The sequence below is a fragment of the Tripterygium wilfordii genome, chromosome 1 (assembly GCF_013401445.1).
Source record: "Tripterygium wilfordii isolate XIE 37 chromosome 1, ASM1340144v1, whole genome shotgun sequence".
In the NCBI taxonomy this organism is placed as follows: Eukaryota; Viridiplantae; Streptophyta; class Magnoliopsida; order Celastrales; family Celastraceae; genus Tripterygium; species Tripterygium wilfordii.
In genome coordinates this window covers 6234566-6247079 of record NC_052232.1, presented here as the reverse complement: position 1 = coordinate 6247079, position 12514 = coordinate 6234566, and the positions used below count along the sequence as shown (strand labels likewise).

Below are 12514 nucleotides of genomic sequence, written 5' to 3'. Positions count from 1 at the left end.
CCATGGCTGCCTCCACGATTTGAAAAAGGGCGAGTGTTGTGTGCACGACTGGTGGCATGGGCTGAAAGGACAGGGGAATCATGCTTGGCTTCATGACGACGAAGATAGGCATCAAAGTCGATCAATTTGTCATGAAGATCTTCAAAAGAAATTGGTGTTTCCCAGGCACGAATACCAGCGGTGAATTCCTTGAAATCATCACCAACGCCATTGAGAATATGAATCACTAGATCATCATCGGATAAAGGTGTGTCAATGAGGGCTAACTCATCAGAGATAGCCTTGAGATTGTTCAGATAATCAGAAATGGGTTGTCCATCACGAGGTCTTGTCAGGCGTTCCTTAAGGCTCATAACACGAGAGCGAGATCTGCTGGCATAGAGATCCTTGAGTTTGTCCCAGGCAGCTTTGGATGATTTGGTGGATGCAATGAGGGTTGCAATAGGATCTGAAACCGAGATGCGAATGGCATGTAACAAGAGTTGATCTTGACGCTTCCAAAGAGTTGAGGCGTTTGTATTGGTTATGGGACATGAATGTGAGCCATCAATGAAACCAGTGAGGTCATAGCCAATTAGTAAAGAGTCAAATTGAGCACGCCAAGTGGGATAATTGGTTGGAGTAAGTTTGAGGGGAAGATGGGTATGTGTGATGGCAACCAATGTTGTTATTGGGTCAGGAGTAGTCAAGGTGGTGAGCACGGTGGTTGTTGAAGTGGTGGAATTTTCAGCAGCCATGAGAAGGTTGTTTATTTGCTCGTGAGAGACTATTGCTCCGATACCATAAAGATACTAAAGATTTTGTATGAAAATAGCTTCACTTCTCATTGACGTTTAATGCAAATATATATACAGACTAATGGATAAAAACAAAGCAAGAGATAGGCCTAGTCTAGCTTACGAGTTGTTACAACAAACAGATGTGTGCAGGTTACAAGAGATACATGATAATCATGAAAGCAGTTGTAATGAAGATAAGACTACAGGAGATAAGCATGTCATGAGAAAGGGTCATCTGTTATACATTCAGGAATCTGTGGATTTCGTAAACAAGGTACGAACCCTGTTTCGAGACGAGGAACATGTGTATGCCCAGTTCCTTGATGTTCTGATGCGGAGCAAAACGGAAGGCAGTAGTGGTAAAGACTTATTTATAGAGATTTATGCTATATTTTGTGATCATCAAGATTTATTGGATGGTTTCAGAAAATTAGTATCCTACGATGAGACCCATCAACAAGAAGAGAATCAAATTGATGCCCATCAACAAGAGAAGGGGAATAGTGATACTGATGATGATGATGAGAGTGAGATCAGTCGCAAAGAAGAGGAATACAAAGATTGGTTCAAGAGTGTAGTTGTGTGGTGGAAGAAGGTCATGTCCAAGCTGAGCAGCTCGGAAGAAAACTTGAATTTTCTGAGGTGTCTTTATCATTACAGCAGAAGAGAAATTGACAAGACCCAGTTGCTTGACCTGCTTAAGAGTCAAATAGGTGTGCATTCAGAGCTTATGCTTGACTTGGATCAATTTTTGGAATACTGTGACAATAAAGGTGGAAAGAAACTTTGGGGTCCAAGCTATACCCTCATGCCTCCACCTGAGAAGAGAGCTGTTGTTAGTGAAAAAGAGCCCGAGTTGAATGAGATAAACGATCAGTTTTTGTGCAGAGCAAACAATCAGAATTTCAAGGGTCGACTACCAAGCAAGTCAGAGAAGAAGAAGTTTGAGTGGGAAGACAGAAGGCATGAGTTTGATTTGAAATTAGAGAGTGTGAGATCAGTGATTACCCCAATTGAGCAATGGTTGGTTTATCAAGGAAACGAAAAGAAGGGCATGAATGATTTCATCTCTATTTTGAACATTAAATGCATTGAGAGAGTATATGGTAGACAAGCCTCTGTTATTTTGGAAAGAATGAGTGAAGAAGAATATCCAAGTGAAACTTTGAATCTTGTACTGGCTCGGATGCGGGAGATAGAGAAAGAACAAAGCAAGGCCATCAAAAAATTCAGATGCATGCCAAAGACATTGGAGTGATTGTGCACTTCTTTGTTGCAAAATGTCTGCTACTTTCGTATGTGTGGATTGGGATGAATATATATAACTTGAGCATGCATAGTTTTATTTGATTTTTCAACATGTTATGCTTGTTGGTTTTAGGTTCTCATTTTCCAGTTTGAGTATTATGTTATGTAATTTGTGTACAAATATCGCGGATCATGTAATGCCCCTTCCTACATTCGTTTGATTAATAGATTTCACCTCTTTTCCACAAATGTTATTTGTGCACTTTTTGGTATAAAAACACAGTCCTGCTAAATTTTTTTCTTTGATTTTGATAATTGTTTTCTTGTTTTAGATGGTGGTTGTTTGACTATAGATGCAGAAATGGTTTCTCCAAGAAGCATCTGAGTATCTTTCCTTCTGAGGAAGCCTAAGCTGCTACCTAATTTCTGGTTTAATAACGGGATTTCATTTGTTCTTGATAGAAAAGCTCATGACTGCAGTTATTACGGGATTCGACTTTTGTGGATCATCTTAGATTAGATAGCTTCAATTGGCAAAAGTCCTCATGATTTATGCACAAGGTATTCAAGGGGAAGTAGTCATGATATTACAAATACATTGACACCATTCAGGCAGCTTTAATCCACAAAAGTTTACATCAGATATCCATAGAAGAATAACATTGTTCATGTGTTGGTGTGTGTCAAATAATTTGCCTGTAAATCCTTTAGGCCGCAGCAGCCACAACCATGAGTGTGTGTCATCCCGTATTTACGGCCTAATTTATCACGGAGCCATTCTAATTTATCACGGAGCCATTCGAAAAAGAGTTGTCCTGCTGAAGTCCCAACAAAGGCAACACTGTTGACAGCAGCAAAGACATTTGGTGGCAGCATTTCAGGCTTTGGTGCACCTTTAACATGGTAATATATTCTACCAAGTAATTTGGTGACTAGTGCGACTGGGAATAGTAGAGAAACCCGTTGAATAACAATAGCTGTGAAATGGTACAACTTGGTCTTTGCAGCATCAAGTGCATTAAGCTCTGTCAAGTGGTTTCTTGCCAAGGCTGCCTCTCCCACTAAACTTGCACTAAACTTGTAGTCTTCGTCTTGCTCCAATTGGGGCTGTAAAAATTTCCTGCCAAGGTAGGAAAGAACAACATAAATTCACATATTCGTCAATTACTAGGCTTATGCATAGTTCTTCTACACAACTCAATCTAACCTTCAAGAAATTTAAGTGAAATTCTGAGTGAGAAACATCAAGTGAAAGAGATGAGGATTTGGTATTTAAAGTGAGTCCACTCCCAGAATCATCTCTGGAATCTCTAATGGTATATACCACATCCAGTTCTCTCCCAAGTCGATGTTCTTACTTCTCAACACCTTTTTACAATGTACGTACATGTAGTCTAATGCAAAAATGGAGGGATATCTGTACAATATGTTTACAAGTCAAATTTGATTGAAACTAAAGTTCATATATCCTAATCAAAGCTCCTGATGATGAACGTGTTGCGTTTACAAATTCATTTCATTATACATGAAACCATAAGATGTATGAGAAACATGTTGTTAGAATACATAAGGGTAATGTAGTCATTGTATATATAATACATTAGTCTGTATTTAGGGTTGTTCAACAGATTGAAAAGATAATAAGAAATACATGTTTTCAAGTACGATAACTCTCTGGAAATATTCTTGTAACATGGTATCGGAGCCGGTGATGGTCGCGAGCTTGTGTCGATGCCGGTGAAGTCGCGAGCTTGTGTCGATCTCAGTGACTTTCTTTCTTCGTCTCGTCTTCTTCCTGGTCGCGAGCTTGTGTCGATCTCAGTGACTTTCGTTCTTCGTCTCGTCTTCTTCCTGGTCGCGAGTCTGATCTTCTTCATTCTCTGTTAGTTGTGGCTGTTCTATCTGGGTCTTGTCTTGAGCGACTGCTTTCAGAGGAGGATTTGAGGTCTGGTTCCTGTCCTGCATCTGGTTTTTTTTTTCTGAGGAGAAATCGAGCCTTTCTCTTGATTTCTTTTGTGTATCTAGGCTACTCAAGATTAGTGCCTGGTGCGACTGATCTTGTCTGATTAGGGTGTGATTTTTGGTGTTTTTGGTTCTGGTTTTGGGGATTCTGGTGGTTCTCGTGACTGAATCAGTGAGGGAGTTGACAAGTTGGTTGATTTCTGCTGATCTGTTGGTGCTTCTGGTTCTGGTTTTGGGGATTTTGGTGGTTCCCGTGAGTGAATCAGTGAGAGAGTTGACAAGTTGGTTGATTTCTGTTGATCTGTTGGTCTCTTTGGGCTGATTACAATGGCTGGTCCTAGTGAAACTAAGGCATTCACTGAAATTATCACAACAGGGCATCGGATTACTGATAGGAAACTCAATGGTACAAATTATAGTCAGTGGAAACGAATAATTAGATGGTATCTGTCAGGTATTGATATGGAGAAGCACTTGACTGATAGTCCACCAATGGAGCCTACAGAAAGGGCTCAATGGCAGAAAGAGGATGACAAATTGTTTACTATGATTCAGCATACTATGGAGCATACTGTTGATGATATGGTGGGTCATTGTGATACTGTCCGAGAGTTGTGGGAATATTTGGAGTCCTTGTATTCTAGCAAGTAGAACTTATCCCATGTTCATGATCTATTATCTGGCTTGTATCGGGTTGATCAGAAGGGACGCACCTTAGTTGAGTATTATACTGATTTTAAGCGCATGTTTGAAGAGAAGAAGACCTTATATCCCATGCTAACTGATGTGAAGAAAATGCAGGAACAGGAGGAGGAGATTATGGTTCAATGTTTTCTTGCAGGATTGGAATCCGAGTATGAAGTGGCTCGGTCTCAAATCCTTACAGGTTCTACTCTTCCTTCACTAGCTAAGGTGTTCTCTCGGTTGCGTAAAGTTTGTAAGGATGGTAAAGAGCCTTCTGGAGTCACTGCTATTTCTGGTGATACTTCTGCTTTATTGGGTTGGACACCACCAACTGGTGGTAATAGAGGTGGTCGTAGTGGTGGTCGAGGAGTGCGTAGAGGTGGACGTGATAATGGGGGGCGTGGAGGTCCTAGGATATGTTATCATTGTGGAGAGCAGGGTCATTTGAAGAAAAATTGTTGGAAGTTGAATGGTAAACCATCTGCAGCTCCCCGGTTTGCCAATGCTGCTACCCAGGAGGGTTTGTTGCCTACTCCTACTGGAGCTATGTCTCCTTCCATAGCACCCCGGTCTGATAGTCATATTATGATCTCGGCTGATGAGTATGCTCGGTTTGCTCAATTTCAGGCCACTCAGCCTACTGCCACTCTTGTTCAGTCAGGTAATCTAACTGCATGCCTTTCTTCGTCCTCTGGTACTTGGGTCATTGACTCTGGAGCCACAGATCATATGACTAGCAATACAGGTATCCTTTCTTCATACCAATCATCTCCCACTCTACCAAATGTCACTCTAGCCGATGGTTCTACTGTTCCTGTACTTGGGAGTGGTACAGCCTCGCCTACATCCACTTTATCTCTCTCGTCTGTCTTATGCTTGCCTTATTTTCCTTTGAACTTATTATCTGTGAGTAGACTTACTCATGCTTTACGGTGTTCTGTTCATTTCTTTCCTGATCATTGTGTATTTCAGGATCTGGTGACGAAGAAGATTATTGGTAGAGGTCATGTGTCTAATGGTCTGTACGTTCTTGCTGCTGACATTTCACCAGTGCCATGGCCAGTTGCTTCTATTAGTGCTACCTCCACTTATCAGTTACATTGTCAGTTTGGTCATCCTTCGTTAAGTGTTTTAAAGCGTCTTTGTCCGTCTTTAGGTTCGATGTCTCAACTAGAGTGTGAGGCGTGTCAGTTTGCTAAACACCATCGAGCATCTTATGTCCCTCGAGTCAATAAACGGGCTGCGTCCCCCTTTGAGTTGATTCATTCAGATATATGGGGTCCTTGTCCAGTCATGTCTCAATCTGGATTTCGATACTTTGTTACTTTTGTTGATGACTTTACTCGAGTAACTTGGTTATATTTAATGAAAAAAAGTTCCGAGTTGTATTATATATTTTGTGCATTTCATGCTGAAGTCAAAACTCAAAATAATGCTTCTATTCGGATTTTACGTAGTGACAATGCCAAGGAGTATTTTTCTGATTCTCTTTCTTCTTATCTTGTTCAAAATGGTATTGTTCATCAGTCTTCGTGTGTTGTCACTCCACAACAAAATGGGGTGGCCGAACGAAAAAATCGTCATTTGATGGAAGTTGCCCGGGCTCTCTTATTCCATATGAAAGTTTCTAAGATTTTTTGGGCTGATGCTGTACATACTGCCTGTTATCTAATCAATCGTATACCCTCATCAATTCTGAATGGTGATATACCTTATTCGGTTCTGTTTCCGTCTCAGCCTCTCTTTTGTCTTCCCCCACGTATCTTTGGTTGTGTGTGTTTTGTGCAGGATGTCCGTCCTAAGGTTACTAAACTTGACCCAAGATCTCTGAAATGTATCTTCTTGGGATACTCTCGCCATCAAAAAGGGTATCGTTGTTTTTCTCTTGATCTTGGTCGATACTTAGTTTCAGCTGATGTTACATTCTTTGAGTCTACTCCTTATGTTCGGGATTCATCTATGCTCTCGGTTGACCATGAGGATGATTTCCTTGTCTACAGTGTGTTTGACAATGATCTTCCTACTGGCTCTTCTCGTCCTCCTATCACTCAAACATATTCCAGACACACCTGGCACCATTCTGCTGCCCCTCCTTCAGTGATTCTCTAGTAGCACCTACGACGGACCATGACACTCAGCTTTTACCTATCTCTTCTTCACCAGATCCGAGTCCTACTGCTTCTGATGATATTCTTGATTTACCTATTGCTCTTCGTAAAGGTAAACGTTCTTGTACCTATCCTATATCCTCCTTTGTGTCTTATAACCATCTTTCTCTTGTCTCTCAGTCTACCATTTCTTCTCTCAATTCTGTTTCTATTCCTAAGTCTGTTTCAGAGGCTCTTTCTCATTCTGGGTGGCGGCAAGCAATGGAGGATGAGATGGTTGCTCTTAAGGAGAATAGTACTTGGGATCTTGTTTTTCTTCCCCAAGGAAAACACGCTATTGGTTGTAAGTGGGTTTTCACTGTTAAAGTGAATCCCGATGGTTCTGTGGCCCGTTTGAAGGCTCGGTTAGTGGCGAAAGGCTATGCTCAGACTTATGGTGTTGATTATTTAGAGACTTTTTCTCCAGTTGCCAAGATCAGTTCCATTCGCCTATTTGTTTCTCTTGCTGCTATCTATCATTGGCCTTTACATCAATTAGATGTTAAGAATGCTTTCTTGCATGGTGATTTGGTTGAAGAGGTTTACATGGAGCAACCACCTGGGTTTGTTGCTCAGGGGGAGTCTGGGAAAGTGTGTTCTCTTCGAAAATCATTATATGGGTTGAAACAGTCTCCTCGTGCTTGGTTTGGTAGATTCAGTGAGGTGGTTATTGAGTTTGGGATGTACCAGAGTGCTCTTGATCATTCTGTTTTCTATAGACAATCTGAGTTAGGGTGTATTATTCTGGTAGTCTATGTTGATGATATTGTGATTACTGGAAGTGACAGTGTGGGCATTACCGCCCTCAAGTCTTTTCTTCACACCTAGTTTCAAACAAAGGATCTTGGGCCTCTCAGGTATTTCTTAGGCATTGAAGTGTCACGGAGCAAGAAAGGTATCTTTCTTTCTCAGAGGAAATATATACTTGATATACTTACTGAGACAGGTTTGACTGATGTTAAACCGTGTGAGGCACCTATGGTGCCTAATGTGAAACTGGCGGCTGAAGATGGGGTTCTTCTTGCTGATCCTGAACATTATAGGCGTCTAGTTGGGAAACTTAATTATCTTACAGTGACGCGTCCAGATATTGCCTTCCTGGTGAGTGTGGTTAGTCAATTCATGTCATCTCCTCGGACATCTCACTGGGATGCAGTTATTCACATCTTGAAGTACCTTAAGGGTGCTCCAGGCCGCGGTATTGTTTATAAGGATCATGGTCACAATAGAGTGGAAGGCACAGGACGTGGTGTTCTTTGTAAAGATCGTAATGACCTTGGAGTGGAAGGTTTTTCTGATGCTGATTGGGCGGGATGTCCTATAGACAGACGGTCTACTACAGGTTATTGTGTCTTTGTTGGAGGGAATTTGATATCATGGAAAAGTAAGAAACAAAATGTGGTTGCAAAGTCGAGTGCTGAATCTGAATATAGAGCTATGGCTCAATCTATTTGTGAACTTATGTGGGTTCGTCACTTACTTGAGGAAATCGGTATGAAGGACTCAACTCCTATGCAATTGTGGTGTGATAATCAAGCAGCAATTCACATTGCTTCTAACTCAGTATTTCATGAGCGCACAAAACATATCAAGGTTGACTGTCATTTCATTAGAGAGAAGCTCCAACAAGGAATGGTTCAACTTAATCATGTTAGAACTGAAGATCAAATAGCTGATGTATTTACTAAAGCTCTTCCAGGGAGTCGAATAACTAGTATTTGTAACAAGTTGGGCATGATTGACATCTATGCTCCAACTTGAGGGGGAGTGTTAGAATACATAAGGGTAATGTAGTCATTGTATATATAATACATTAGTATGTATTTAGGGTTGTTCAACAGATTGAAAAGATAATAAGAAATACATGTTTTCAAGTACGATAACTCTCTGGAAATATTCTCGTAACACATGTGAACCGTTAAAAAGTGATTCATGTCTATTTAAGTTCATCAAAACAAAAATATACGAAAATTACTCAGGTTTCTGGGCTTGAATTTTTGATATTGAAGATGTAAATATAACCAAGTTCACAGGAGAAGCTCTGAAGAGGTAATGGCGTTATGCAGGTTCACCAACGAAGATAATCAAGGGAGTACAGAATCTCACATTCAAAACATGAAGCCTTAAATCAGGTAATATTACAAATTCTGTTTTTATCTGAAGATCATTATGCTGCAAAAAAAGAAACAAGATAGAATCAACATCTGTTATTATCATGTAGGAACAAGGACATGGATACATCACAAAATCACAAGGCAGAACAATTACTTGTCCTGGAAAATATTCAAATTCATAGACATTTAACCATGGATAGACTTTGAACCGAATCAACAGCAAGGAAAAGAGCAAATTCAAAGAGCTTATTAATTTCCTTTAATTTTTATTCTAGTGGGGTATTATTGAAATTTTCAGGAGCGCTGGAATTTCGAATTTTATACTAATAAATATTTTTATTAGTCTTTCATTAGGTTATTTTCCTAAGTCAAGTCATAGTTATAATTAAGTTCTAGGATTACTAGGAGTCTATATATATAGATGTAATCTCTCAAGAATGATGAAGATGATAATGATGAATGAATAATATTGAGATTACATTCAAGCATGTGACTTACTTTTCGATTGTGTGATGCAATCCTCCTTCTTTGTGATGCCAAGGAACCCCAAGGATGATGCTTAGGTTTTCTTTATTTCTTTTTTTCATTCTCTCCACAAAAAATTTTCTATAATTTCGAATCTGATTCTACCTTTTTAATCCCTAATTTCAAGTTCTTTCAAGCCTTAATTATCCAAACCCTTGATTTAACCCTAATTGCTTAAAATCTATGGCAAGAACCCTTTAATGTGAGGCTAGGGAAAGCTGTCCTACATCAAAATACTTGAGTAATTATATCATAAATATAAATTAATCATGCCCAATGCATCAAAATATTTCAGTGAGACGAATTCTTGGAATGAAGAAGACAGGTCCTCTAATGGGAACTAACTACTAGATAAATGTACAGAAACTTTACAATTTCCAAATGCTAATCGTACAAGAATGACTCGAACTCAAAATGTAGCCACATAACACAATGACAGGAGGAATAAGAAAATAGGAGGAATAATAAAAGCTTCACAGTGAGGTCCAAACTGGTAATATCATTTTTAATGAAGGGATCAAGCATAAAAGTAACAGGAGATTTCAAAGTCAAAAGAGAGTGAGCTAACCTGAGTAAACAGCAGAGGCATGCAGCTAGATTTGGAACGACTTCCAGGCCACGCTTATCAAGTCGTGGGGCAGCTGAAAGCATGGAGAAGGGGAATGGAAAATGACTGCAGGACCTAAATGGAATGTTGTTTCCTTTAACCTTTAGGCTCCTTAACTTGTCAACTTTTATTTGTTTATAGTTTATACTTAATTATCACACTGCAAAACCCACAAAACATTTTCCAAGAGCTCCATTTTCCCATAAACAAGAACATTAGCTCAGCGTCAATCTCCGAGTATCTACTAGATTACCTTACTCTCACCAAATGGCAAATAGCTTAACAAATTTAAAAATATAAATATAGAGAGTTATATTTGGATCACTCAACTGAAAATATTCATTCACAACCAACTTGAATACCCTTGGTGGTGGATGTTTTCAGAAATTTTTCAGAAACATTGAATTTGCAGTAGAAATATGGAACACTAAATGTATTGCCTGTATTATTTGGTACACTCCATCAAATTTTGCAGTCTCTGAACAATCAACATAATATACACATCAACCAAATCTTTCAAGTCTACGTCGTCGTAATTCTTCCAATGGAGGGTCACGAGAATGATGTGAAAATTGATTTAATGAGTTTCCATCATCACCACGACTTGTCCCGCACATCTCACATATGTTTAACCAAGAAGAATTATCATATGTACATGCTTCGCATCTCCATGTGCCTGATACAGTCCGCCCAGTCTGTCTCCTACCAACAGTTCCCCTGCCACTAATCCTTCCACGCCGGAACCCAAACAAGTTCCTAACAAAGCTTAGGGGCCAGCTCAATGCACCAGTAAGAGACTTGATGATTAGGGTCACGGGGTCTGATCCAGAATACACACTCTTCAACTTCAGATATAGAATCCCAGCAAGTATTCCACCGAGGTGGCCAAGAAATGAAACACCAGGCACAAACATCTGTATGAGAATCAGTTCTGCCCACACAGCATGGCGTGTTGGAACTATCAATCCGTACACATTAGTGTAGTTTTCCGACTGAGAATTAAGAACAACTTTCATGGCAAACAAGACTCCAGAAAATCCAGCAGCATACTCATAATAATAAGCTCTCTCATAGTCGAAGAACAAGAGAAGGGATTTCGCAAGTAGCAGCGTGATACCCTGTGACATACCAAGCAGTGTGGCAACCATAGTCGCAAATTCAGCACTCCCCATTGAAGTTTCAAGCTGGATCCCTTTCCATAATAATGACATCATGTTGTATACCAGATGAGATTCACCCAAATGAAAGAATGGCGACAAGAAGAAGCGTTTCAGGTCCCTATACTGGACATTCAATGGCAGACACATATCAATAAATTCTTCAACACAGACTTGCACAGGAATTGAGTGCATGTTTTCAAAAAAAAAAAAAAAAGAAGCATGAATGTCAGGAGTCATGTAAAGAAGTAAGCAGGAAATGGCACTGAGATTGAAAGGGGTTTCCAACAAATCAATCTGTATGTGCATAGGTGAGCTATTATTTGTATTTTACCACTACATAACCTAAGACGAGCTACACAACACAATAAGTGACAAACAAGCTAAACTTCATTCAAATCACATACAAATACAACTAGCAGAAGTAGAAATCGCATAAATGAAGGCCAAATTTTATCCCTGAAATCTAATCTCCAATCACTGTAACAGATTGAGACTGCGAAAAGATGCTCAACAGAAATTTGTCCCAATTGAAGGGGGTCCAACTCCATCTAAAATCTTTCTAAATTAACATAAGTAAGATCCTCACACACCACAAAGAGGCAGTTTATGCACCACGGGAAGTGACAATCTACTGTAGAATCGAATGAATCAAATCAGCGTTGCAAAGGGTAAGAAACAGGGCGTACCTTGATAATGAGATGGGGATTGAACCAGACCTCATCGATCGGAGGTAGAAGCGACCGGAGGAACGCAGGCCTAAGGTACACCAGAGTGTTAGCAGCGAGAAGACCGGCCGTAACTGGAGGCTTCCAAGGCAGCTTGTAGTACTCGTTCGCCGCGTGAATGGCAAGAAACGACAACATCATCCCCTTCCTCCCTCTCCCCATCTCCATGGCCTTCTCTTCTTCTATTAGGTTGGTTTCAACTTTCGAGAACTCAACGATCAATCCCTCTCTTAAAATTCCGTTTTCTTGATCGCCAAGATAAGAATTTATAAAAAGCAAAATACTCTATTCGCCCCAAACCGTTACGCCGAGAGTTTTCCTGATTCTTCTTCCACATAGCATTCCTGCCCTTCGAAAAGCATAACCTATTTGGGTAAATCCAGGGTCAGTATCGGGCCGGGTCGACCCAAAAATATGAGGCCCAAGTCCAAATTGATCATTTGGGTTTCGTACCACGCTTGGAATGAAAATAGAAACCTAGATCCAGCCTGGGCCCAAATGAGTTGGACCAATGGGCCAAGCTTCGGGCTTTGGGTCAGGCTTTGGGACTTGGCTCGGGCTTA

At 40.2% G+C, this 12514-nt stretch overlaps 1 protein-coding gene across 2 annotated transcripts; it reads right to left on the bottom strand.

Moving 5' to 3' along the window:
- Window positions 1–10353: 10353 nt before the first annotated feature.
- On the bottom strand, window positions 10354–12300 carry LOC120003793 (rhomboid-like protein 14, mitochondrial). Of its 2 annotated transcripts, none has more exons than XM_038852887.1 (2): window positions 11913–12300; window positions 10354–11349 (listed from the first exon to the last, which is right to left on the bottom strand). In XM_038852887.1, the coding sequence occupies exons 1-2, from the start codon at window positions 12117–12119 to the stop codon at window positions 10570–10572; spliced, it is 987 nt and encodes a 328-aa protein (XP_038708815.1). In that variant the 5' UTR covers window positions 12120–12300; the 3' UTR covers window positions 10354–10569. The 2 variants fall into 2 exon arrangements, with proteins under 2 accessions (XP_038708815.1, XP_038708822.1); XM_038852894.1 differs by having other exon boundaries at window positions 10354–11344; window positions 11913–12085.
- Between the last annotated feature and the right edge of the window lie 214 nt (window positions 12301–12514).

Coding starts and splice junctions, on each gene's coding strand:
- LOC120003793 (XM_038852887.1), bottom strand. CDS start 12,119: ATGGAGATGGGGAGAGGGAGGAAGGGGATGATGTTGTCGTTTCTTGCC. Junction 11,350..11,912: donor ATCCCCATCTCATTATCAAG/GTACGCCCTGTT, acceptor TTGAATGTCCAG/TATAGGGACCTGAAACGCTT.